This window comes from Plasmodium yoelii, assembly GCF_900002385.2.
Source record: "Plasmodium yoelii strain 17X genome assembly, chromosome: 8".
Classification (NCBI taxonomy): domain Eukaryota; phylum Apicomplexa; class Aconoidasida; order Haemosporida; family Plasmodiidae; genus Plasmodium; species Plasmodium yoelii.
In genome coordinates this window covers 1443777-1469397 of record NC_036180.2, presented here as the reverse complement: position 1 = coordinate 1469397, position 25621 = coordinate 1443777, and the positions used below count along the sequence as shown (strand labels likewise).

General features: G+C 23.0%; 11 protein-coding genes across 11 annotated transcripts; 4 read left to right on the top strand and 7 right to left on the bottom strand.

Moving 5' to 3' along the window:
• Positions 1-360: 360 nt before the first annotated feature.
• Positions 361-1953, bottom strand: PY17X_0839000 (uncharacterized protein; the record flags this gene model as incomplete). The annotated part of the gene is made up of 5 exons (XM_720576.1): positions 361-759; positions 883-1042; positions 1181-1365; positions 1587-1744; positions 1830-1953. The coding sequence occupies 5 exons, from the start codon at positions 1951-1953 to the stop codon at positions 361-363; spliced, it is 1026 nt and encodes a 341-aa protein (XP_725669.1).
• Positions 1954-4539: 2586 nt separating this feature from the next.
• Positions 4540-6002, bottom strand: PY17X_0838900 (uncharacterized protein; the record flags this gene model as incomplete). The annotated part of the gene is made up of 2 exons (XM_720577.2): positions 4540-5826; positions 5913-6002. The coding sequence occupies 2 exons, from the start codon at positions 6000-6002 to the stop codon at positions 4540-4542; spliced, it is 1377 nt and encodes a 458-aa protein (XP_725670.2).
• Positions 6003-6817: 815 nt separating this feature from the next.
• On the bottom strand, positions 6818-7785 carry PY17X_0838800 (conserved Plasmodium protein, unknown function; the record flags this gene model as incomplete). Its single annotated transcript, XM_022955836.1, has 3 exons — positions 6818-7091; positions 7199-7410; positions 7699-7785. 3 exons carry the CDS (start codon positions 7783-7785, stop codon positions 6818-6820), a joined length of 573 nt encoding a protein of 190 aa, XP_022812060.1.
• Positions 7786-9704: 1919 nt separating this feature from the next.
• PY17X_0838700 (V-type proton ATPase subunit E, putative) lies at positions 9705-10627 on the top strand (the record flags this gene model as incomplete). Its single annotated transcript, XM_022955835.1, has 2 exons — positions 9705-9713; positions 9929-10627. 2 exons carry the CDS (start codon positions 9705-9707, stop codon positions 10625-10627), a joined length of 708 nt encoding a protein of 235 aa, XP_022812059.1.
• Positions 10628-11004: 377 nt separating this feature from the next.
• Positions 11005-11640, bottom strand: PY17X_0838600 (AP2 domain transcription factor, putative; the record flags this gene model as incomplete). The annotated part of the gene is made up of 1 exon (XM_721594.1): positions 11005-11640. One exon carries the CDS (start codon positions 11638-11640, stop codon positions 11005-11007), a length of 636 nt encoding a protein of 211 aa, XP_726687.1.
• A 1019-nt stretch (positions 11641-12659) lies between these two features.
• Positions 12660-13076, bottom strand: PY17X_0838500 (ATP synthase-associated protein, putative; the record flags this gene model as incomplete). Its single annotated transcript, XM_721593.1, has 1 exon — positions 12660-13076. One exon carries the CDS (start codon positions 13074-13076, stop codon positions 12660-12662), a length of 417 nt encoding a protein of 138 aa, XP_726686.1.
• Positions 13077-14153: 1077 nt separating this feature from the next.
• Positions 14154-14600, top strand: PY17X_0838400 (conserved protein, unknown function; the record flags this gene model as incomplete). The annotated part of the gene is made up of 1 exon (XM_022955834.1): positions 14154-14600. One exon carries the CDS (start codon positions 14154-14156, stop codon positions 14598-14600), a length of 447 nt encoding a protein of 148 aa, XP_022812058.1.
• A 290-nt stretch (positions 14601-14890) lies between these two features.
• Positions 14891-17989, bottom strand: PY17X_0838300 (RAD3-like DNA helicase; the record flags this gene model as incomplete). The annotated part of the gene is made up of 1 exon (XM_721436.1): positions 14891-17989. One exon carries the CDS (start codon positions 17987-17989, stop codon positions 14891-14893), a length of 3099 nt encoding a protein of 1032 aa, XP_726529.1.
• Positions 17990-19073: 1084 nt separating this feature from the next.
• Positions 19074-20720, top strand: PY17X_0838200 (histidine--tRNA ligase, putative; the record flags this gene model as incomplete). Its single annotated transcript, XM_022955833.1, has 1 exon — positions 19074-20720. The coding sequence occupies one exon, from the start codon at positions 19074-19076 to the stop codon at positions 20718-20720; it is 1647 nt and encodes a 548-aa protein (XP_022812057.1).
• Positions 20721-21782: 1062 nt separating this feature from the next.
• Positions 21783-23034, top strand: PY17X_0838100 (conserved Plasmodium protein, unknown function; the record flags this gene model as incomplete). The annotated part of the gene is made up of 4 exons (XM_022955832.1): positions 21783-21815; positions 21921-21999; positions 22113-22159; positions 22261-23034. The coding sequence occupies 4 exons, from the start codon at positions 21783-21785 to the stop codon at positions 23032-23034; spliced, it is 933 nt and encodes a 310-aa protein (XP_022812056.1).
• A 107-nt stretch (positions 23035-23141) lies between these two features.
• Positions 23142-25205, bottom strand: PY17X_0838000 (delta-tubulin; the record flags this gene model as incomplete). The annotated part of the gene is made up of 1 exon (XM_724543.2): positions 23142-25205. One exon carries the CDS (start codon positions 25203-25205, stop codon positions 23142-23144), a length of 2064 nt encoding a protein of 687 aa, XP_729636.2.
• Between the last annotated feature and the right edge of the window lie 416 nt (positions 25206-25621).

Here is a 25621-nt window from a genome sequence, read left to right as displayed (position 1 = left end):
AATTTTTTTTCATTCCATACATCATATATATATTTGTATATATAGTGTAGGGCACCCTAATATTCTGTACGTCTTCCAAAATAACTCGAAAGTATAAAATCAAAGGTAATAATAAAAATATACACACGCATATATATATATGCATACAATAATTTAACTTGAAAAAAACAAAAGAAAAAAAAAACTAAGCAAAAGCTGAAGAAAGGCTAAAGCAAAGCAAAACTAAAACTGAAGCAAAACTAAAACTAAAGCAAAACTAAAGCTAAAACTAAAGCTAAAACTAAAACTAAAACAATTTTTATATATCGTTGTTATATGTCGCTTCTGTTATATTGTAAAGTATGACCAAAACTCCCCTTTTTACCAATCAAAAAACGGATCATTTTCATTAATAACTTTATCTGCTATAGATAAATCTTCTTGAACCTTTTCAAAATTAGATGCATCAAATATATTTTTATATTTAGGCTTATATGGGACATCAACTTTTTTGTTCAATAAATTGTTCCATTCTATATTGGCAAACCATGGATGCTCTTTAACACTTTGAGCTCCTTTTTTTAAATTTCCATATCTTTTTGTAAGATCATGGGATAGTAATTTTTTCATTAAGTGCTTACAATTATTATCTAAAAATTTAGGGAAATAAATTATTCCTTCTAAAATCTTCTGATATATTAATAAAGGTTCATTTGCATAAAAAGGAGGGTATCCAACTAAAATTTCGTAAATGAAGATTCCCAATGTCCACCAATCCACCTAAAAATAAAAAAAAAAAAAAAAAAAAAATAATAAAATAAAAAAAAACCGAAAAAATGTATTAACTTTTATTTATTTATTTTTTATTTATTTATTTTTTTTTTTTTTGTCCACTTTTCATACCGCTTTTCCATGCCCAGCATTTAGCAATATTTCGGGGGCTATATATTCAGGTGTCCCACATAATGTGTAAGTTCTCGTATTTACAACTTTTGCAAAACCAAAATCAGTCATTTTTATGAATCCATCTTTATCCAGAAGTAAATTCTCAGGCTTTAAGTCTCTGCATAGGAGCGCGAACAAATAAAAGTGTAAAAAATGCAAAGTGTAAAAAATGCAAAGTGTAAAGTGGAAAAAGCGGAAAGAATGTAAAACGTGCCAAACGTTACAAACGTTACAAACGCTACAAAGGTGCCCCTACCTGTATACAATGTTTAAACTCTGCAAATATTCGAATATCAAAACAATTTGTGCTGCATAAAAGCATCCCACATCATTTGGGAATCTTTTATTTCGTCTCAAAAATGTAAAAAATTCACCTCCAATTACAAATTCAAGAACCAAATATAAATAAGATTCATCCTTAAACGACCCATATAATTTAACCTACCATTAAAAAAAAAAAAAAAAAATCAAAAAAATATACAAAATCAACAAAATCAAAAAAAAAAAAAAAAGAATAATAATATACACATTTACATGTACACATTATAAGCATTCCCAAATAGAATAACAACATCTTTCTTTAAACTCTAATGTTCAAATTATGAAACAAAAGATTTATAAACAAGATCATTTTTATATTTTATCTTCTCTAATTCACTTACACAAAATGGATGATTTATATAATTTAATATTTTTCTTTCAGAAAATACATGATCAACTTGTTTTTGTTTTATTATTTTACTTTTTTCAAATCGTTTTATTGCAACTGGTGGCAAGTCTTCATTTTTATATGTTGCTAAAATTACTCTCCCAAATGACCCTTCAAATTTAAAAAAAAAAAAAAAAAAAAAAATATATATACATATACATATATACATATCAACAGATAAAAATTACACACTTACCAGTTCCAAGCGTACGAATAAAATTAAAGTCCTCATATTTCATTTTACTTTTTTTTGTATTGGGTTTTATATCGGAAGTTTCCCTCTTTTTATATAACTGTAGATTTTTAAGAAATTGAATCATTTTAACAAAATGTATTTTAAATAAAAATTAAAACTGTTATGGAAATGGGAAATGGAACATTTGAATGTGTGGGCAGACTAAAAAAATGGAGGGGAAATGTATGAAAATGGTATGAAAATGGTTGTAAAATGGTATGAAAATGGTATGAAAATGGTTGTAAAATGGTATGAAAATGGTATGAAAATGGTTGTAAAATGGTATGAAAATGGTATGAAAATGGTATGAAAATGGTTATTCAATGGTTATTCAATGGTGTACAAATGGAGGGAAAAAATAATTTCTGCCAACTTATCAATCTTGAATGATGTGTGTGTTTTTAATACATATCGAAAATATATTTCAAATGGAAAAAATATACAAAAATAATACAAAATAATACAAAATAATACAAAAATAACACAAAATAATACAAAATAATGTTTATAACACAAAATAATGTTTATAACACAAATAAATGTTTATAATACATATGCACATAAAAAGGGAATAACCACCTTTCAATTTTATATTTTCCAAATAAATATGTCTTTATTATTTTTTTACAATTTTAGAGAAAATATTAAAAACTAATATATTTATTTCAAATGCACAATAACAAAAGGTACAACACATTTTTCCGTTTGCACATTATAAAAATATAAAAATATAAAAATAATAAAAATAATAAAAATATAAAAATAATAAAAATAATAAAAATAATAAAAATATAAAAATAATAAAAATAATAAAAAATATAAAAAATGTAAAAAATGTAAAAAACTATTTTACGTATAACAAATCATAATGTGCATCTTCCATATATTATTATATATATATGTATATAATATATACTTCACAATAATAAGACAATGAAATGCTACCAATTCAAATATATAGATATGATAAATTTATAATTCATTAAAACAGCCACGCACACATGTGTATGCATATGTATGTATGCATGTGTATGTATATATCTCCATATGTACGTAGCTGTATCTATGTTGTGTATATGTATGCATGTAGTAGTTCTAAAGAAATTTGGTTATTATTTCTCTTTTATATTGAACTACTACTCCCCCAATAAATTTATACTTTTTCAAAACCCCTCGATAATCCATATATTTATGACCTTAACAACATTTTCTATTTCTAATTATTATTTATTTTTTTTTTTTATTTTTTTTTAAATCTACCTTTCCAACTATTAGGGAATCGATTTGACTCTACAATGATATTTTTCTTTAATCATAACTAAAATAAAATATGCAAAACATTTAAATAAGGTTCATATATATCCATGCTAATATGTTCTTTTCATTTATTTTTATTTTGTTTTATTTTTTTTTTTTTCACAATTCATACATAATATAATAGATCAAGTTGGGTTATTTTTTAGACACCATAAAATAAAATTGTGTACATATAAAAAGAGGTTCAAAATTTTTCTTTTTTTTTTTCTTTTTTTTTTTAATTAAATGAAGAAATGTTTATTTATTGGATTCTACTGTACTATTATTATTTTTTCTATGTATACGATTTTCACACAAGTTTTAAATCAATTTCTCTACTTCTACTTTTATGCTATTCTTTCCTACTAATTATATATATGTATATTCCAAACATTGAGAAAAATAATAATTTACAAACTAATACATATGTATGTATATATGCTGTATGACTATAGAGATGTCTATAGATGATTCTACTTCCTATTTGTATTCCTACTATATATTAAATTTTTATATATTCAATTATTTAAAATAAAAATGTTACTCAAATTCAAAAATTTATCTATATTTTATAAATAAAATTAAAAAAATATTAATTTTTATAATAAATGCAAACAAATTTATATACGTGGTCTCATGAGAATCGCAAAATACCATGTGCATAGGTGTGCATACTTCTCAAAATGTTTTATTAAAAAAAAAAAAAAAAAAAAAAAAAAGACATAAAAATATTATGCAGAACTAATTAACCAAACTAGCTTTCTACACAATATCACATCTATTATCTTCGATTATATAAAGTATAAAATTATCCTATAAATTCAAAAATATGCCACAAACAAAATATACCACAAACAAAATATACCACAAACAAAATATACCACAAACAAAATATGCCACAAATAAAATATACCACAAATAAAATACACACATATTATGTCCTACATCTTTACACTCTAAACTCGACACTATATATTAGCCCATCTTATTTCGCTTAAAAAAGCAAGCAAAAGCAATTCCATCCAGTTTACATCTCCACACAGAATCTACCCTCTTATTAAGTGAACAATTTATTATTTTATTTTTAATAAATTTAATTCAAAAATGTTTATGCATTGCAACAAAATTAATTAAAAATGGCGAAGTAAAAGGTGGAAAATGTGAAAAAGGTGGAAAATATAAAAAATGTGAAAAATGTGAAAAAGGTAGAAAAATGTAAAAATGGCGAAATAACAAATGAGGTGAGATACAATTTCACAATAATCTCGTCACGATTTTTATTTTAAGATATATACTCGAATTTCAAAACAAAATAGTTAGACATCTCATTCGAGGGTTACTAAATTAATACGATTACTCCACATTTTTGTAAAATTCACTCTTCATTATCAGATTGATCTAATGATTTCATATTAAGAACTGCATTTGGGTATAAATCAAAATCTTTAATTGGATCTGTCGAATTTTTTAAAACATATTTTGTATGCCCACATATTAACTCAAATTTATATGGAATATGAATATTTTGTTTTTTTGTTTGATCAGATTCTAATATATCACAACATTCTGCCCAATCATATATATCTCTTAATGTATGATTGTTACTAAAATGATTTTGAACTTTTATTCCATTTGGTAATCTTAATAATATTTTTGTAATTTTATCATTAGATTCAATATTTAGTGGAAATTTTTTACTTTTTTCATTTCGTTTATTTTTTATATCTTTTATATAATTTTTTTTTTTTTCAATTTTTAATAATTTTTCATTTTCTTTTTTTTTTTTTTCTTCTAAAATTGCTTTATCTTTTTTTAAAGCTTCTTGATATTCCCTATCTTGTTCCTCTCTTAATAGTCTATCCCTATAAACCGTTTCACTTACATTTCGTCCTGCTAATATATTTTTTTCTGCTTTTATTTTTTCTGCTTTTATTTTTTCCGCTTTCTTTTTTTCAGCATCTGCCTTTTCAATACATTCAATAATAGATTGTATAATATCGTTAACACTTGGTTGCCCATATATTACTGACAATTCTTTAATATTTGATGCATATGTTAATAATATACTAATTTGTGGAAACATATATATATTTATTTTATCATGTAATTCAATAAATGGATGTTTGCTAATATCTTGAGCATATAATATACAATTATTTTCAAAAAATGATATAATCTCAATGTTTGTATAAATGTTTTTACAAAAATATTCACTTTCGTCATTATCTATATGTAAATATAAAAGTAACAATTTGTCTTCTTTTTGAGATTTATTTATTGCATCTTTAAGAGTTCCATTAAAAAATTCTACATGATTTTTTCCATATTTTTCTTCAAAATATACTATAAAACTGTTTTTATTACATGAACTTAATATATAACTACTTACCAAATTAAAACATGATGCTATCATATTATATACATTTCGAAATAAAGGACATATAAACCCTCCTACATTATTTAACATTACAAAAAAATGGGATCTTACTATATTATTATTTTCATCCCTTTTATACACTTTATCATTTCCTTTTCTATCTGAACCGCTTTCTGCTTTATCATTCCCTTTTCTATCTGAACCGCTTTCTGCTTTATCATTTCCTTTTCTATCTGAACCACTTTCCGTTTTATCATTTCCTTTTCTCTTCCTCAATTCACTCTCCTAAAAAATCACAAACAAAATAAAACATGTTGTAAATAAATCCAAGTCAATACTTAATTATGCATACACTTTTATTCTTAACAAACCTCTAAATTCTCATTGCACATTTCAACCAATCTTTTTTCTTCATCTTCATTTTCGAACTTTCCCATAATCAGTTTAGTTTTATTATCCATTACAATTGTATTCTTATAAGTAATTATTTGAAAAAAAAAAAAAATAAAAATAAAAAAAATAATAAAATAAAATAAAATAACTACTGATAATATATCCTTGTTCCACTTTTATTTTTAAACATTTTTTTTTCCTTTAAAACATATATATGACATAATCAACTTTTTTGAAAAAAATCAAAATTATAAAAAAAACGAATTATATAATACCTAACTTTTGCATATTTATAATAATCCTTACATATTAACATAAGTATACTATAAATTTTTTTTTTTTTTTTTTTTTTTTTCTTTTTTCTTTTTTTTCTTTTTTTCGTTTTTCCCCTTTTACATAAAATAAATAAACAAATGTATTTACTTTATTTTAATCACAAAGCGATAAAGAAAAAAGTTAACTGAATTTGTCAAATTTGGCAGCAAATCATATCACTATAATACGTGAAAAAAATACAAAAAAATACAAAAAAAATACAAAAAAAATACAAAAAAAAATACAAAAAAAAATACAAAAAAAATACAAAATAAGCAAAACAAATAACCCATTTAAAGTGTATATTGCACATTATATGCACATATAATATAATTTAATCACAATTATGTAAATCATTTTTGTCCAAATATATATTCTTATCAAATAAAGATTATCTCCTTTCCCAATTTACAAAAATAACTACATTCCTTTTTCAAATATACATCAAAGATGATATAAATTCCGACATGTTTTTTTAAGGGTGTTCTACATCCATACTCAATATTTTTATACAATTATTATTTGTCTAAAAAATATCCCCAAAAAAAAAAAAAAAAAAAAAAAAAAATTATTCTGTAATTAACTTAACATTTATATTCCAATGAAATAAAAAATTATTTAGAGATTTTGTTAATTTTTCACGATATTCATTATTTAGTTCGGTATTTGCAAAACATATTGTTATATATCTCAAACTTTTGGAATTAAAACAATAATTTTTTAACAAAGCTATACAAATAGGCGAACTAATAACTATTTTGAAATAAATAAGTTTTGGAAATGCGAGTTGTATGCAATTAATGAAAAGGGGGCTTAAATTCCATGACTCAATTATTAATTTTCTATAAAAATAAATAAAAACCGAAAAAAAAAAATGAACAAACCAAATTAATTATAATTATTTTAATATATATCATAAATTATTTTTATTTAATGTATATATCCTTACAATACATTTGGAAAAGGAGATAATATATATCTATTTGGATACACTACTGAGGAACAATCTGTTATTTCATTACTTATATTATTATTATTGCTGTTCATATATTTTAAAATTAACAAAATATATTTCTTATTTTTTAAACAAATTATTGTTTTTTTCCTTAAAAGGTTTGTGTTTTTGACAACATCAAGTACGGCATCCCTCCACCGTTTATTCTGTATTCCGTTGAAAAAAAAAATAAAAAAATAAAAATAAAAAATAAAATAAAATAAAAATAAAATAAAATAAAAAAATATACATACATATGCACACATTGTAAACATTTCTGCACATTCAATACACATAAAATGCTTTATAAAAATCGAGTTACACTTATCCATTCTTAATTAATAATAAAAAAGAACAGAAAAACACACTACTATTCATATCATACAAATATAAAAATCCATATTTTTCAAATAATTTAGCTACTCATATATTAACATTATTTATTTTGATATTACCAAGTATAGCAATTTAAAAAAATCATCTAGAAAAGGTAAGAAATCCAACAATTTTATTACAACGATTGTTGTACATAAGTTGTTCATGTTGGAGTGCGCATTTTACTAACCAACCATTTGGTCATTTGGTCATTTAGTCATTTGTTTCTTTATTTTATTGTTTATTTTATTGTTTATTGGATTATTTCCTTGCTTGTTCATGTGTTTATTTGATTGTTTGCTTGATTGTTCCCTTGCTTGTTCATGTGTTTGCTTGATTATTTTCTTGCTTGTTCATGTAATAACAATGGTAAAATGGTTGAATTGAGCCAATTTGCATACACATAGACCATTATAATCGATATTGTTTAAACTTTTTTGACATTTTTTATATTAAAAACAATTTTGTTTCCCAATCTCAACTATTGTAAGTGTTGTATTATTTATTTTTTTTAAAATAATTTTTTTAAATAATTTGAAGCAAAATAAGAAAAGAAAGAAATGAGAGAAAACAAAATCAAAACGAGCAAAACAACAACAAACCATATTAAAAAAAAAAAAAAAAAAAAAAAAACAATCCTCAAAATTAAATTAAAAAATTGTGTGCACACTTACTACAATTGTTATACTTTTTAATTTTTTAGTTTTTAATTTTTTAGCTTTTAATTTTTTAGCTTTTAATTTTTTAGTTTTTAATTTTTTAGTTTTATATTTTTATTTTTTTTTTCATTTTTTATATTACAAAATCTATACACACATTTAAATATTATTTATGTCCTTTTCTCTGATTTCTTATATATATTTATTAATAAATGGCACAGGAAATATTTAAAAATATAACAACCCTAAGTACCTTAAAAATTTTTCTTTAAAAAAAAAAAAAGCATCCTATCTTTTTTTTATATATATACCATAATTTTAAACTTAACAAAAATCTACAAAATTCCCGATATACAATAATATGTATTCCTCTATGTTCTTAAAATGTTGTTATATTTTATTTCGCAACTTTTTTAAAAAAAGTCATAAAAAAGGCCATAAAAAAGGCCATAAAAAAAACCATAAAAAAAGCCATAAAAAAAGCCATAAAAAAAGCCATAAAAATTGTTAACATATGAAGCTAAATATATACATTTCCAAAAACACTGATTGTTTAAAATCATTACATAAAAAAAGAAAGGACAATATTAAAAATGTTTTTTTTTAAAAATAAAATAATTACAAGTTCAAACCTAGTAGACTTTTTCCCTAACATTTTTTCCATCCTCTCTTTTATTAAGATTTAAAAAACATCATTTTCTGTTTGTGTTATACACAATTGTAATAAATAAATAAATATATATATATATATATATATATATATATATATATATATATATATGTGGGAAATAGGAAATACTTCAAATTAGGAAAAAATATATTTTACACCTTTTCTTTACATATTTTAAATGTAATATAAAATATAGCTTACCAGTAAAACTATGATAAAAAAAAAAATAAAGGTACAATATCAAATGCTAACAAATAAAAGTTTCTCTTTATAATAAAAACGATGTATTGTTAAAATGATTTAACCTTTTTTCGATAATAATATTTTTTTTTTTTTTTTTTTTTAAATTTATTTTTTGGGGATATTTCCATTTAGCACGCTCAATAATACTTATCATGAATTATATATATCTTAATTTTTAAAGAACAAAAAATAATAACTTTTAAATACCTACATAAATTAATTAAACCATATAAAATGAACAAATTTATCTTATTTCCCATTTATACATATAATTAGTATTTATAATATATTTTTTTTTATTCTTATAGTTTGTTTTTTTTTTTCCTGATTTTTTTTAACTTGCTATTTTTTTTATCTTTTCCATTTTCCCACCCTTCCCCTGATAATACTTAATTTTGAAAATATAAAAAAATACAAAAAAAATAACAAAAAAATAACAAAAAAATAATTAAAAAAATAATAAAAAAAAAACATATTTTTCACTAAATTGTCATGAATTAAACTTTTGAAGAAAATGGCTCTCGTAAGTTTTAAAAAATAAAACAAATTTAATATTTAAACAAAATCTACATATCCAAGTTTTCATTATTTATATACTTACACAAATATTAAAAGTCTTTTCTTTTTTGTTACCTTTTTATTATTCATGCTTATAAAATATATGTCTCATATGTAAACACTTGCATGTTTCACACTTTTTTTTTTTTTTTCTCCTTCCTTTCTCTGCCTATTTGACAGGACGATGTGGAAGCACAAAAGCAAATCCAGCAAATGGTAAACTTCATTTTAAATGAAGCAAAAGATAAAGCACATGAAATTGAAGCAAAAGCATTAGAAGATTTTAACATAGAAAAGTTAAGAATTGTTCAAAAGATGAAAGAGAAAATAAGATTAGAATTTCAAAAAAAAGCAAAACAAATGGAAATAAAAAGATCTATAAATCATTCATCTGCTATTAATAAAGCTAGACTTAAAAAAATGTGTGCAAAAGATCAAGTTTTTAAAGAAATTTATAAAATAAGTAGTGATAAATTAGCAGAATTATATAAAGATAAAGATAAATATAAAAATTTAATTATAGATCTAATTATTCAATCTTTATATTATATACAAGAACCACATGTTATTGTTATGTGTCGAGAAATTGATAAATCAATTGTTGAGGGATGCTTAAATGAAGCAGCATATAAATATACTGAAAAAATTAAAAAACAATTTAATGTAACTAAAAATGTTAAAATAGAACTTGATAAATCAGGTAATTATTTACCCCCACCTCCATCAGAAAATAACGAAGGAACATCATGTTTGGGTGGTATTATATTAACAACACCAAATAGAAAAATTAACTGTGATAATACCCTAGATTTACGTCTTAAGCTAGCCATAGAACATTGCACACCGGAAATAAAAAGAATGTTCTTTGAAACGGATTAAAAAAAAAAATATATACATATATATATATATATATATATATATATATATATACTGATTTTTATTTTAACCTACGTTATACATAAAGTAGGTATATGATGTTATTGGACATCATCCCTTTGGATTATTTAATAACATATTATTTTTTTTTTTTTTTAATTATAATTTTTTTTCATAAATTTATTTTATTTTTATGCAATTGCAAAAAAAAAAAATTCAAATAACACCGAAATGCTTATATAATATATGGAATGTACCTTTTCCGATTTATATGTATCCCCATAAATAAACAGAAATATTAATTATATGGGCAAAAAAAAAAAAAAAAAAATATATTTATTCTTTTCTTAATAATGAAAAAAGCTTGAATAATATACAAACTAAAATTGACCCTTTGATATTTTTGAATATTTTTTCTTTCTTAGTAATCGTTCATCTTTCTTTTGTATATAATCCATTCTTAATTGTCTTTCTGATTTCCTATTATCAACTCTACCTGACTGTTCCAAATTTCTTCTGAACTGTTCAGCTGCTAATTTTGCTTGTAAAACACCAAAAGCACATCGAAATCTTCGAATTCTATGAACTCCATCTTCAACCCACTGAACCATCCATACATTTAATCGATGGTAATAAGAAACTCCTTTAACTTTTGAAATAAACCATGGTATTTCATCATATTTTACATTATATTTTCTTTTTTTCCAATATTTCCACATTGGTAATAAATTCCATGGATAGTCATCTCCTAAATATTCTCCTGACCTTAACGATTCAATCCATTTTGTACGATAATAATTATTTGGTATAAATTGTTGTAACCCACTTGTTTTTGCATTAAAGCAATCTGAAGGACCTAGATATTCTGGAGGTGTTATATGTGGATGTATTATTTCCCTTGTTTTGGGTTTATAAGGATGCTTTGATAATAAAATTTCTGACAATGTGCATAAATTTTTACTCTGCAATATTTTTTTCCTTAAAATTTCTGACTGGTTAATAATATTTCGCAACATTTCGTTAAAAAAATACACAGCTAGCTAAAATTATATTCATTGTTCATTTTTGTTAAATATTTTTTTGCTCTGATTAGGAACTGTTATTTCTTCGCAACTCATTACATTTGTTTCGTTACTTTTTACTCATTTGTTTCGTTACTTTTTATTCATTCGTTTCTTTCTTTATTTATTTATTTATATATTTATATATTTATTTTTTTTAACTAAAATACAATAATATTTTTTTCCCAAAAATATAAGTAAAATTTATTGCCTTAGTTTGTAATGCGCACATGAGTGTACTATACAATTTATTCATCACGCACATACGTATATACATATATATGTATAAGGAATAATTTATCGATATTTTTTCCAAAAAAAAATAATAGTATCAAAATAAATCACCATCTAGCTAGCCAAATAAATACAAATTTTAGGAACAATTTATAAACTTAAAAAAATTCCCTTTTGCGTCATTGTATTCATATTTTCGCGTTTAATAAATAAAACGTAGCCTATATAGGTAACAAAACAACCTGACTACATAAACATAAATATTTATAAGCATGTATAAATGTTTATAAGCATGTATAAATATTTATAAAAATGCATACACCATCGCCTTATGGTTATGCAATGAATTATTATGACCCATATATACTTAATACCAATTTTGTCGAATCGTAAAAAATATTTTATCTACAACATATACGACTCTTTATCCATTGTTTTTAATAAAAAAATAACTTTTAAATAGAAAAACTAAAAATTAAGTAATGCTATTGTAAAGTTTAAAAAAAATGAAATAAACAAATCAATAAATATAAATACATATGTACAGTCATACACTATACACACACATTTAATATTATCCATCCTACAGTGAAAAATATAAATTTATTCTTAAAATAAAAGGCATGAAAGGGTACTAAAATTGCCTGACTTGTTCAGAAAAATATAAAATTTATACAAAATATATGTATAAATTTTTTTTTTAATATATAATACATATATATTATTTCAGGAATGGCTAGCTAATCTTTTCCTAGTATATCTTTTTTTCTTAAATAATTTTTATAGTTAGGATGTCCAACATTAAACATATTATTTGAATATTTAAACTTTAATTTTTGAACTAATAAATTAATCTTGTTATCATGAGCTAATAAACTTAAATATGCAACAAAAAAAGTTAGATATAATATGGATGTACCAAATTCATTTTCAAACAATTTTTGTGTAAGAAAATCTATTGCTTTTCCAGCTAAAAAAATATGTTCAGTTTTTGGAGAATTTTCTTCTTCTTTATGTTTAACTTCAAATAAAATTGGTGACATTAATAACATAGTCCCTCTACCTACATTCGCTATTTTTTTTCGATCTGTTATATTTCTTTCATTTTTCTGAACGATATTTTTAAAAAATAGTTTCACACAGTTAAATTTATTCATCCTTTTTATTTATTTATTTAATATGACTTTATATACTATCCAATATTTGACCATTCACATATATATCGATCATATGAAATATATGTGTGTCAATATTATGTCCTTAATTATTACAATAGTTCAAATATAATATTTTCTTTTTCTCTTTCTTGCAAATTGTTTCCTTAAAATGGTTATACATATGCACACATGTACATATATTTATCCTTCTCAGTATATTCTTATATTGCTGTTGTAAAGTTATATATATGAATTATAAAAAGTGTGAAAAAAAAAAACGATTTGTCAAAGGATTTAATCAAATAATTTTTGAAAACTAAATTTGTAACTCTCTCTCAGTTTGTACTATTAAATTATAAACCCTTTTTTTAAAAGGTGATTAAAAAATTGGAGAAATACGTATGTGTATATTATGCGCTCGTTAGTTGCCTTCGTTAGTTTCCTTCGATTTTATTTATGATTTTGTTTGCTATTTTGTTTGCTATTTTTTCCATTATTTTTTTCGTGATTTTTTCGTGATTTTTTCGTGATTTTTTCGTAATTTTTTCGTGATTTTTTTCTTTTTTTATCGTATGCACGCACATATTTTTTTATCAGCGACTGTGAACATTAAATTTGTCAGCCATTCTCGGCAAGGCAAAGCACACATATGGCTTCAACGCATTCATTTAAATTTTACTATTATAATATTTACTATTATATATTTACTATTATTATATTTACTATTATTATATTTACTATTTTTTTTATTCTTTATTTTTCATTTGTACATCCTTATACACTGACAAAAAATAAAGTTCGAGCATGAGCAGTTATACATTATGTAGCCACTTTTCATACAGTTTTTTTTTTTTTTTTTTTTTTTTTTGAATTAAACCCTTGAATAGGTATCTTGTTTTTTTTCTTTTTCTTTTTTTTCTTTTTCTTTTTCTTTTTTTATTTTTATGCTAAAAAATATTGCAGGTAGTATAGCAAACGGAGAAGAAGAGATAACATAATAAGATGGGCAACACATCAATTTTGAAAAAAAAAAATGATAACTTATAGTTTTTTAAATAGTCAAGATATTTAAACAATATGCAGTACAATCTAATTTTAAACAAAATTAATACAAACTATGTCATTGATCCATATGTAAGTATGCTATATATAAAAAGAGCATATAAATATTTACATTTTCTCAAAAAAAATAATGGAAATATTGTAATATTAGGAAATAAATACAACGAGATAAAATTAGAAAATTATTTTGAAAACAAGATAGACCATAAACAGTTATGTGATTTGAATTTTTTAACCAATTCAACAAAAAAATATGATTTATTAATTTGTACTGATATACCATTATATTATAAATATATCAAAAATATATTTATACCTAAAATGTTTGTAGGCCCTGGCTCAGAATTTGTTAAAAATAAAAATTATTTACATATTTTTGATTATTTTATTCCTCTTACTAATCAAAAATTAGACATCCATTTACATTACATTCTCCAAAAGCGTTACTTATCTTCATCATAATTTCTTTGCATCCAACTTTTTTGTGGCTACACACACATTTTTCCCCATTTATTCGAACACAATGAACAGACGCTATTAGCTAGTCAGCCTCACCCATCTAACCATGTAGCGAATGGCAGTGAAAATGGCAATAACTGATGACTGTATGAGTGACAGTGAAAATGACAGCGGCGAGTCGCCGCCGCGTTTAAGGTTTCAAAAAATTCATGTAAAAAAAAAAAAAAAAAAAAAAAAAATATCGTCATAAAGATCATTAATAAAATCGCCAAATAAAAATATTTTTTTTTACGTTAAATAAAATCATCCATGTTGAGAATGGATTTAACGATTTCCCAACATTTTATGGGGTTTTGTAAAATAATTTGTGATATTTTTGTTTGATCAGTTTCTTTATATTCTTGAGACATATTAAGAAGAAATTTTTTCGAGATATTCACACCTGCCCCAATAGTTAAATTAGTATTCGATACATCCATACATTTAATAATCCATGGTGGTAATTTCCCTTTTTTATCATTTCTTGTATATCTAATATCTGAAAAAATCATAATACCATAATCTTTTTTATTTCGTATAATTCTTCCCACACATTGAGAAGCTTGCCTCATTGCATCAAAAGTTAAAAATTCATTTTCTTGTATATTATAAGTTTCTTTTAAAAAATCAAGTCTTGCTTTTAAGATTCTAGATAATGTATATTGATATGGTATCCCAAATAGAATCACACATTTTCCATAATGTTTATCAAAATCAATTCCTTCTGCTATTTTTCCTCTACAAATAGATAAAAAAACTGCACCTTTTCCTAAATCACATGCTTTTTTAAAATTATGTAATGCAATTGTTGTTGATACTATATCTTTTGTTTCTATAAATATTAATTTATATTCTAATATATTTGATATGATTCCTAATTCATACCATGTTGACATAACATGTTCCATATATATATATGATGGAAAATATGAAATGATTCCATCTGGTATATTTTTACACATCTCAACTAATAAAAAACCATAATTTTTAATCACATTTAAATCATTACGAAGTGAATATTGTGATGATAATGGAATCAAATCAGAACTTTTTGTTACAATAAGAGGGCATACACAATTCCTATCAAAAGACATAGGAAATGATGCTGTTAAAACTGTGCTAAAATTTAATAATTTAGGATACAATTCAAGAGGGGTAATAGTACCGCTTGTTAATATAATTGATTTGTATCTATTTAATACCGATTTCATTGCAATTGATGAATCTAAACATGCAAATTGTATGACTGGGTCATATATACCGGTTGCTTCTGGATATGGTTCACATATTATTATAAACCCTTTAAAATAATTACCAATTAATGTACAAAAATTACATACAATATTTAATGCAGCATAATCATCAGTATCTACTACTTGTAATGTATTCAATAAATTTTTTAATCTATCAAAACTATATTTAAAAAAAGATGTATCTAATTTTGTATCTTTTTCACATTTATATAAAAATGATAATGGTCCTTCGGATGTTACTTCATATATATTTATATATTTTTTTAAATAAACTACTACTATTCTCATCAAATTTAAAAAATGTTCTGATTTTCTTATATTTCCTGGCATTACTATATTTTTTATTATATCTTCCATTAAAAGTGGACTATAATTTATTTCCTCTAAATTAAAATTTTCTTTACTCTTTAAATCGTTTTTTTCATTATCATCACTATTGTTCATATTTAATATTTCTTTCAAATCGTCTATAATTACTTTATCGCTAATTTTTTCACCGTCATTTTTTTCGTCATTTTTTTCGTCATTTTTCCCGCCATTTTTTTCGTCATTTTTTTCGTGATTTTTCCCGCCATTTTTTTCCGCCCTGTCACTCGACGCCTCTTCCAAGAGCCCCTTAAACACTAAATTCATTTCTTCATCAAAATAAACTTCATCTTGTTTACTTCTTCTATTTTGAGATTCTAAATTTTCAAGATTTGTTCCGTTATCATTTTCACTAATTTGGTTATTGCCATCTACTTCTTCTCCATTTTGATTTAACTTAAAATTAGATGCTTCCTTTCCCGATTTTATTTTATTTAATATATTGTAACACTCTTCCTTCAATTTGTTTTCATTTACAATCCTTGATTTTTCAATTTTTTTAAATAAAGTAGTAATATTCATTGTTGCTTTGTTCAATATCGAACGATCAATATTAACACTTAATGCTTCTAAACACACACTGTCAATATTGTGAGCCTCATCAAACACAATTATATCATTTTTTTTATAATTGACTCTATTATTTATATCTTTCCCTAAAAATATAGATTTGGAAACCTTAGGATCAATAATATATTGATAATTTAATACAACCACTTTTGCTATTTCTATAATTTTTTTTGCACAAAAATATGGGCATATGGGTGTATTTATATTTTCACTATTTTTATAATTTTTGCATATTTCCTTTAGTTCTTCAATAGTATATACACCAGGTTCAATCAATTCATATACAAAATTTTTTTTATAATTTTCAAAATAACCACATAAACCCAAATCATTATATTCATTAATACTATTTTTGGAATTATAAATATTAAAATAATCTTCCATATCTATATGATGTTTATTTTTTATTATAAAATCAGATATTCTATCAATATTACTATTAGAAAAATTATTTAATTTTTTACTTATATATTTTTTTTCTCTAACAAACGTAGCTGTTAATTTACGGCATTCTTCATCAATCTTTTCTCTTTCATGTTTTAATAAAACTTTATCATTTACACACATACAACGTCTTGCGCTAATACCCATTGCTAATATTTCACTATTTTTACCAAACCTACTTGATATGTTATCATCTTCATCATTATTTTCGTTCCTTATCATATCGCTACTTTCATTCCTTATCATATCGCTACTTTCATTCCTTATCATATCGCTATTTTCATTTTTTATCGTATCGCTATTTTCATTCCTTATCGTATCGCTATTTTCATTTTTTATCGTATCGCTATTTTCATTTTTTATCGTATCGCTATCCTCTTTTATATTACTCTTTGAAATCTTTTCTGACAATTCATTACGCTTTTTTATTATATTTATTCTATAATTAATAACCTTTTTTAATTCAATTAGCGATTTTTCCATTTCTGCAACAGTACGTGTGCAAAAAATAAATTTACTATTATCATTTTTATAATACTGATATGAAGTTATAAGAGAAAAAATTGCCACAGTTTTTCCAGTCCCTGTAGGCATTTCCAAAACACAATGCCCTTCACTATCTAAGGTTTTTTTCAAATATTTCATATATGCATATTGTTCAGGATATATATAATCGTATGGAAAAAAAATTTCCAAATTATCAAGATAGAAAACAACCATGATTATATCTTCTACATTCACATTAAAAAAAATCCAAAAAACTTTATAAAAGTTACAATATTCCCTTTTTACTTTGTCTTCTTATAACTCCACAAATCAAATCCATCTATGTGTATATAAATAAATTATATATTTAACAAACGTTAATAACTTAACACTACTATTTTCCTTTTTTTTTTCTGACTGTTCAGGTATTTCATCAAAAATGCATGTACAAGTAATATTTTTTTTCCCTTAAGTTTTTATACTATTACTTTTTTCCTTAAAATTGCAATGTGTATTTGGCTAGTTTTGCCGCCTGATATATTTCTGCTCATTTTTCATCTCAATTATTCTATACTTTCATTGAAATAGCGTCAATACATAATCATCTTATATCCTTTAAACAGAAAAATAAAAAAGGAAAAAAAAATTTTAAATATATATACATGTATAATGCTTCCACAACAAACACTTTCGCTACAAACACTTTCACTACCTTATTTTTTGATTCACAAAACTTAAAAAAATTATATTTTTGAATTAAAATATATAAATTAAATTCTCTTAAGATATACAAAAAAATAAAATTAAAAAATAATTAGTTAATAAAAAAATCATAATTAAAAAAATACCATTATCAATAAAACGAAGCACAAACTATATCTTTAAACATTTAATACATGCATACATTTTTATAGATATCCAGTTCAAGCACAAATAAATTCAATTTTATGTTACTATAATAATCTGATGTGCAATATAAAATGAAGAGGATGGGTTGGCACATAAATTAATCAAAGTTAATCAAAATTAATCAAAGTTAATCAAAGTTTCCCTTGAGTTATGCGGTCATGTGACTATGAAATGTTTTTATTTATTAATTATTATTTGATTTTTTGGCTATATTTTTTTTTCCTTTCCATTTTCCAAACACTCCCATGTCACAGTATTAAACGTTTGAACAAGCAATTTGATTTTGTAAAATGTTTTAAGCAATTTCGTTAAAAAAAGGGGAAATAAACCCTCGAAATAAACCCGCGAAATAAACCCGCGAAACAAACCCTCGAAATAAACCCTCGAAACAAACCCGCGAAACGTACCCATGTGGTCATTCGCAAAGTCCAGTTTAAAATATTTCCTTTTGTTTGCGATTTTTTTAAGAACCCATTTTTTATGCAGAAATATTTCCAGCCAAAATACCCCCCAAGTTTTTTTCCTGAATAATGCAGGCAATAATAGAAAATATAAATTACGAGAAAATAAAAAAAAAAATTTAGTTAATAGCATAAAAGGGATAAGAACATTTAATCAAACACAATATAAAAAAAGAGAATATTTATTTAATATATGGAAAGACATAGCAAGAAGTTTCTCATACACTTTTTATGATTTACCAATATTAGAAAATTATGAAATTTTTCAAAAAAATAATATAAATGAATATTATGATTTTATTAAAAATAAAAGGCATTTAATATTACGTCCAGAAATAACACCACAATTAATTAATTATTTATTTTTCAAAAATGAAAGATTAAAAAAAAAGCAAGAACAAAATATATCTACATGTAAGAACAATTATAATTGTAATAATTCCCATATTTATAGACAAAATAATTTAAAAAAATTATATAGTTATCAAAAAAAATGTAGACATAAAAATGATAATCAAAAACAATATAAGCTACAGAATTTTAAAAAAATATTTAAAATGTGTACAATTGGTCAATGTTTCAGATATGAACAAATTTCTAATTATCGTAAAAGAGAACATTATCAATGGAATATGGATATAATTGGAATAAATAATATAAATGCTGAAATTGAATTATTTACTATTTTATTAACATTTTTTAAACAAGTCAAATTATATGATAAAGATATTATAATTAAAATTAATAATAAACAAATTATAAAATATATAATATTAAAAGTTTTTAAAAATTCATTATTATATTATTATTCTCAAAAACAAATAGACAAAATTATTGTAAAAAAAATATTGCATATACTTGATAAATATAATAAAATTTCAAAATATAATTTTAAATTGTTATTACAAAAAAATATTCCATTTATAAAATATAATGATATAACACATTTTAATAATATCATATATAATGTTAATACATTTGAAGACTTAGAAATATTTTCTAATTTGAATAAATATATTTCCAATGATAATTCTTTAAAAAATATATTAAGCTATTTTAAAAAAATTAATTTGCACACATATTTTAAAATAGATTTGTCAACAGTAAGAGGGTTAGATTATTATCAAAATACAATTTTTGAAATTTTTTATAAAAATAAAATTAATAGAGCAATATGTGGTGGTGGACGTTATGATTTTATATTAAATAAAATAACCATCCCAGCAGTAGGGTTTGGTATGGGAGATGTAGTTATATCTGAAATATTGTTTAATAAAGAAAATACTTGTAATCTAATTAATGAGAATATTAATATTGTATCATTTTTTCCAAATATAAAATTAAAAAATAATAAATATAAAGAATATTATGACATTTTACACACTCTTAGAATAAATAATATTAAAATTTATACATTATTACAAAATGATTTGACTCTTTCAAAGGCTTTAAAAAAAGCTAACTCTTTAAAATCAGATTATTTTTTATTTTGTCAAGAGAATGAAGAAAATAATTTTATTTTAAAAAATTTAAAAACAGGACGTCAACAGATTGTTAATTTAGAGAATATACTTTCCATTTATTCATCCATTTAGCGTCTTACATGTTTCTACTTTCCTAAATTTAGTTTGGGTAAATTTCATCGCCACCACAATGATGCATTCCACGTTGGCTTGTTAAGCGTGGCATGACTTACTATATATTGACTCGACTTACTATATATTGACTCGACTTACTATATATTGACTCGACTTACTATATATTGACTCGACTTACTATATATTGACTCGACTTACTATATATTGACTCAACTTACTATATATTGACTCAACTTACTATATATTGACTCAACTTACTATATATTGACTCAACTTACTATATATTGACTCGACTTACTATATATTGACTCGACTTACTATATATTGACTCAACTTACTATATATTGACTCAACTTACTATAGTGTTTTTTTTTTTTTTCCATACCTGTACATGTCATAAACGCTTGCTCTATCATATGCATATTTTTTTTGTAAATTTGTTTCCTTTTTGATATCCCATTTGTCAATAATATTAAAATGAAATATATATTTTTACTCAAAACTTTAAAACTAATTTAATGGGAATACAATATATTTCACCCCAAATACCTTTTAATTTGGTACAATTATGTTTTTTTTTTTCCAACAATTTTTTATGAACAGTCCATAAAAATAAAATTAAAATAGCTATATTTTTTGCCTTTCTGCATTAACGGTACATGCAATATTTTTTTTTATCAAATATATTAATATAGTAAAAAAATGAAAAATTATGTATAAATTTTAACAATGGTTCGATAAATATTCATGGGACTAAATAATAGAAAATAATTTTGTAAACATATCCCCGTATATACCATATTTATTTATTATACAAATATGTAAACATGTCAAAATAAAAAGCGAAAATATTCCACTACTAGCTTTTTATCCATTTTTTTTTGTTTCATTGTGAAGGTATAAATATAATACATATATATGAACAATGCATGTAATTAACATATGCTAAAAATATATGCTAAAAATACATGCTAGAATATATGCTAGAAATGTATGCTAGAATATATGCAAAGAAAGGCACATAATTCCCATATTTGTTAATTAATAAAAATAAAAGACATGGAAGATAGTGATGATGATGATAAAATACAGGTTTGTTTTTTCAAACACCATTGGTTACTAGTTTTGTGTTTATCTTCCTTTTATACCTGCACATGCAATATATATTTATCTATTTTTATCTTTTCACAATGAAAGGTTATCGTGTATGGAAATTCTACCGAGGCCAACTTCGATGATTTTTATAGGGAAGAAATCAAAAAGGAAGGAAATGAAAGTAAAAAAAATAAAGAACATTAATTAATTGCTATTTCGATTTTTATATCATCATAAATTTTAACGTTTTTTTTTTTTTTTTTTTTTTTTTTTTTCTTTTTTTCTCAACGTAAGATATAGCAAGCCTAGATGGCACTGATTATCCCCAAAATGAAACTGAGGTATGAAAAAAACAAATTTATAGACGAAATAATTATAAAATTATTAACAAAATATAATAACAATTCATAATGAAAATATTTTATTTTTTATGTGTGTGCAGAACATCGAACAAGAAGTTGATATGGAAGCTCAAGTACAAAAAGCAACAAAAGAAAATAAAGTTTTTATGAAATATGACTATACTAAAGAAAAACCATGGGGTCATCATCAAGATAAAAGCATGTGGTTCAATTATAATTTTAATGAACAGACTTTTAAAGAATGGATACAAAAACATATAGATAAAAGATTAGAAAAACAGAAAAATTATAAAATAGAAACTTATGATAATATTTATGATGATAATAATTTTAAAACAAATATTGACAATCAATTATTATATGAACAAGACATAAAAAATCGTAATTTAAAAAATGCACATTTTACAAATAATACCATAAAAAATAGTGACACTAATTTTGAATATATAAATCATAACAAAAATAATACTAACGTTAATTTTAATAAATATAGCAATCAAAAAAATGGGCCTAACAATAATAATAGCAATAATAGTAGCAAGAATAGCAATAATAGCAATAATAGCAAGAATAGCAATAATAGCAATAATAGCAAGAATAGCAATAATAATAGCAATATGTTACGAGGGAAAGAAAATAGCCACCGCACTAATAGTAACGTCTTAAATTATGACCAAAATTCTGTACACAAACTAGCCAATAAGCCGAAGAACACTTCTGCTAATTTTAACCGAAATACCAATCTAGAAAAAAGCCAAATTCAAAAAGAGAAAGATAATTTTGAATCAAAACAACAGGATTTATCACAGTTTCAGCAGTTTATTAACTTTTTCAAGCAAAACCAGGATGCATAGCTCGATCAAGTGCCATTAAGTGCAAAATAAAAGCAAAGCAAAGCGGATAAAAGCAAAGCAAAGCGGATAAAAGCGAATAAAATAAAAGCGAATAAATTAGCGACACTCTACTCGCAAGATAAACGCTCATATGCATTAATAATTTGGTCAACCCCCATGAGGGAATTGCGGATATTGTCATGTGTCACCCCATAATTATTATACTGATATATATAAGCGTTTGTAGAATATAACATTTTTGCATTTTGCAAAACTTTTTTTAAACCCGGTATAGGAGTTAAGCAATTAGATAACATAGACAAACTATTATTGCCAAAATATTTATTTTGATCAATATAAATTTCTATAGGATTCAAAGATATATTACTATATAACACATTATTTTTAAATAAGTTAAAATTTATATTCTCGTTAATTTCACCACGCATTATCATTTTAGAATTAAAAATAACATTATTGTGATCAAAATGTGTTGAATTTATATTATCATGTAAATTTTTCAAATTATTATTTTTATTAATTGTTTTATAAGGATGTCTTGGTTTCATTTGCTGATATTTATTTGTATTATTATTATCACTCGATAAAAAAATCGAATTAAATTTATTATCCACATATCCTTTACTTATATTTTCATTTAGATGTATTGGAATATTATTAATTTTTTGGAAAATATTATTATTTTTTAGATTTTTTTCTGATATTTTAGAAAAATAACAATCCATATAATTATTTAAATAACCACTAATTTCAGCACTATCTTTATTTGTACCTATACTATAATCTAATATATTTCCATTTATAACCATTTTATGCATTCTTTTTATTAACATATTAAAAGTGTTTTGTTCGAATTTTAAATTATCTTTATAAACTTGTGGTAAATGTCGAACTGATATTAATTTATAATTGGAATGACAGCATAAATCTGATATTATCGAATTCATAAAATTTGAATATTTATAATTATTACTATTTTTTAAATAACTATAATCAACTGGTAATCCTATTGTATGTACAAGAAACTGGCATATATATTTATTAATATTGTTTGTATCTATATTTCCAAACGAATGTAATGAATGACCTGTTACATCTCCAGAGATACTACCATTATTTATTTTTTTACACATTAATTCAAATTTATCATTTTCAAAAATCATAACACAATCTGAAACTTCATAAATAGATGATAAACATAAAATCGTATTCAAACTTTGTACACTTATTTCACCAAAAGTGTAAGGTAAAATACATATATTAAATAAATTTATTTTTGGATATTCATCTTTTAAAATATAAGATATATATGAACTTATTCCACTACCACTTCCACCTGCTAAACTATGAAATAACATTATGTTATCTATACATTCATCATTGTTATTTTTTTCTAATTCTTTATTTATTAAATTTATAAAATCTTCACATATATTTTTTGCATGTACATTAAACCCATATGACCAATTATTACCTGACCCGTTCAGGCCATAAATTACATTATTTTTGTTATATTTCCACTGATTGACGCTGTACATTTTTGAATAAGATGAAACATTAACTATGTTATTATCATCAAAATTGGAACTATTATTTTCTACTTCTTTATTTATAAAATTATCAAATTTTTTATAATTATCATCCAAATTTATATCACATTTTTTTTTAAATATTTTTGTAAAATTATTTGTTGGTTCATAATATTCATTTAATCCACACACATATTTATGACTTTTCTCAATTTCATTGTCATATTTTCCAAATTCATAATTTCTTATTTTTTCATATTTTTTATTTTTATTTTTTAAAACATAATTACTATAATCTGGAAAATTATTATCAAACTTATTCCCGTTTAGACATCTCTCAATTACTTTTGGTTCCATATCTATTAATATACATCTTGCAACATAATTATTTAAATATTTTGCATTTGAAAAATCATGATTTATTATATGTCCTTTAATATTTTTACTATTGGTAAAATCTTCATATTCTAATATGGGAAATATATTATTATCATATTTATATTCTTCATCAAAATACATATTAATTAATTTATTTTTTAAATTTACATTTTTACAACTTATAATATGTTTATATATAGCATCGTAAAATTCCATCCCTAGTTGATTCCCACATTGTCCAATTTGCACACCTAAAACCCCCATAGTTTGTATATTTTTATCTCTTTTATATTTATTTTGTATTTATTTTGTACACCATTTCGTGTTTTTTTAACTTCGCTTTCTCGAGCTGCATATATATATATCCTCTTTAACTATCCGCATATAAGCCCATGTGCTTATTTTTTCCCTCAAACTTGTCAAGCCTACCAAACTTATCAAATTTGTCAAGCCTACCAAACTTATCAAATTTGTCAAACTTATCAAACTTGTCAAACTTGCCAAACTTGTCAAATTTTAATATTTTTTGTCTTTTATTAAAATTTTTTTTTCAAGTTAATACTTCATTTTGGCTAGCTCAAAATAAAAATCACCATGGCTATATGGAGAGAGCGAAAAAATAAAATAAGGAACTAAATAAATAAAACTATAAATTTTACAAAATTAATGATACTGCTTTT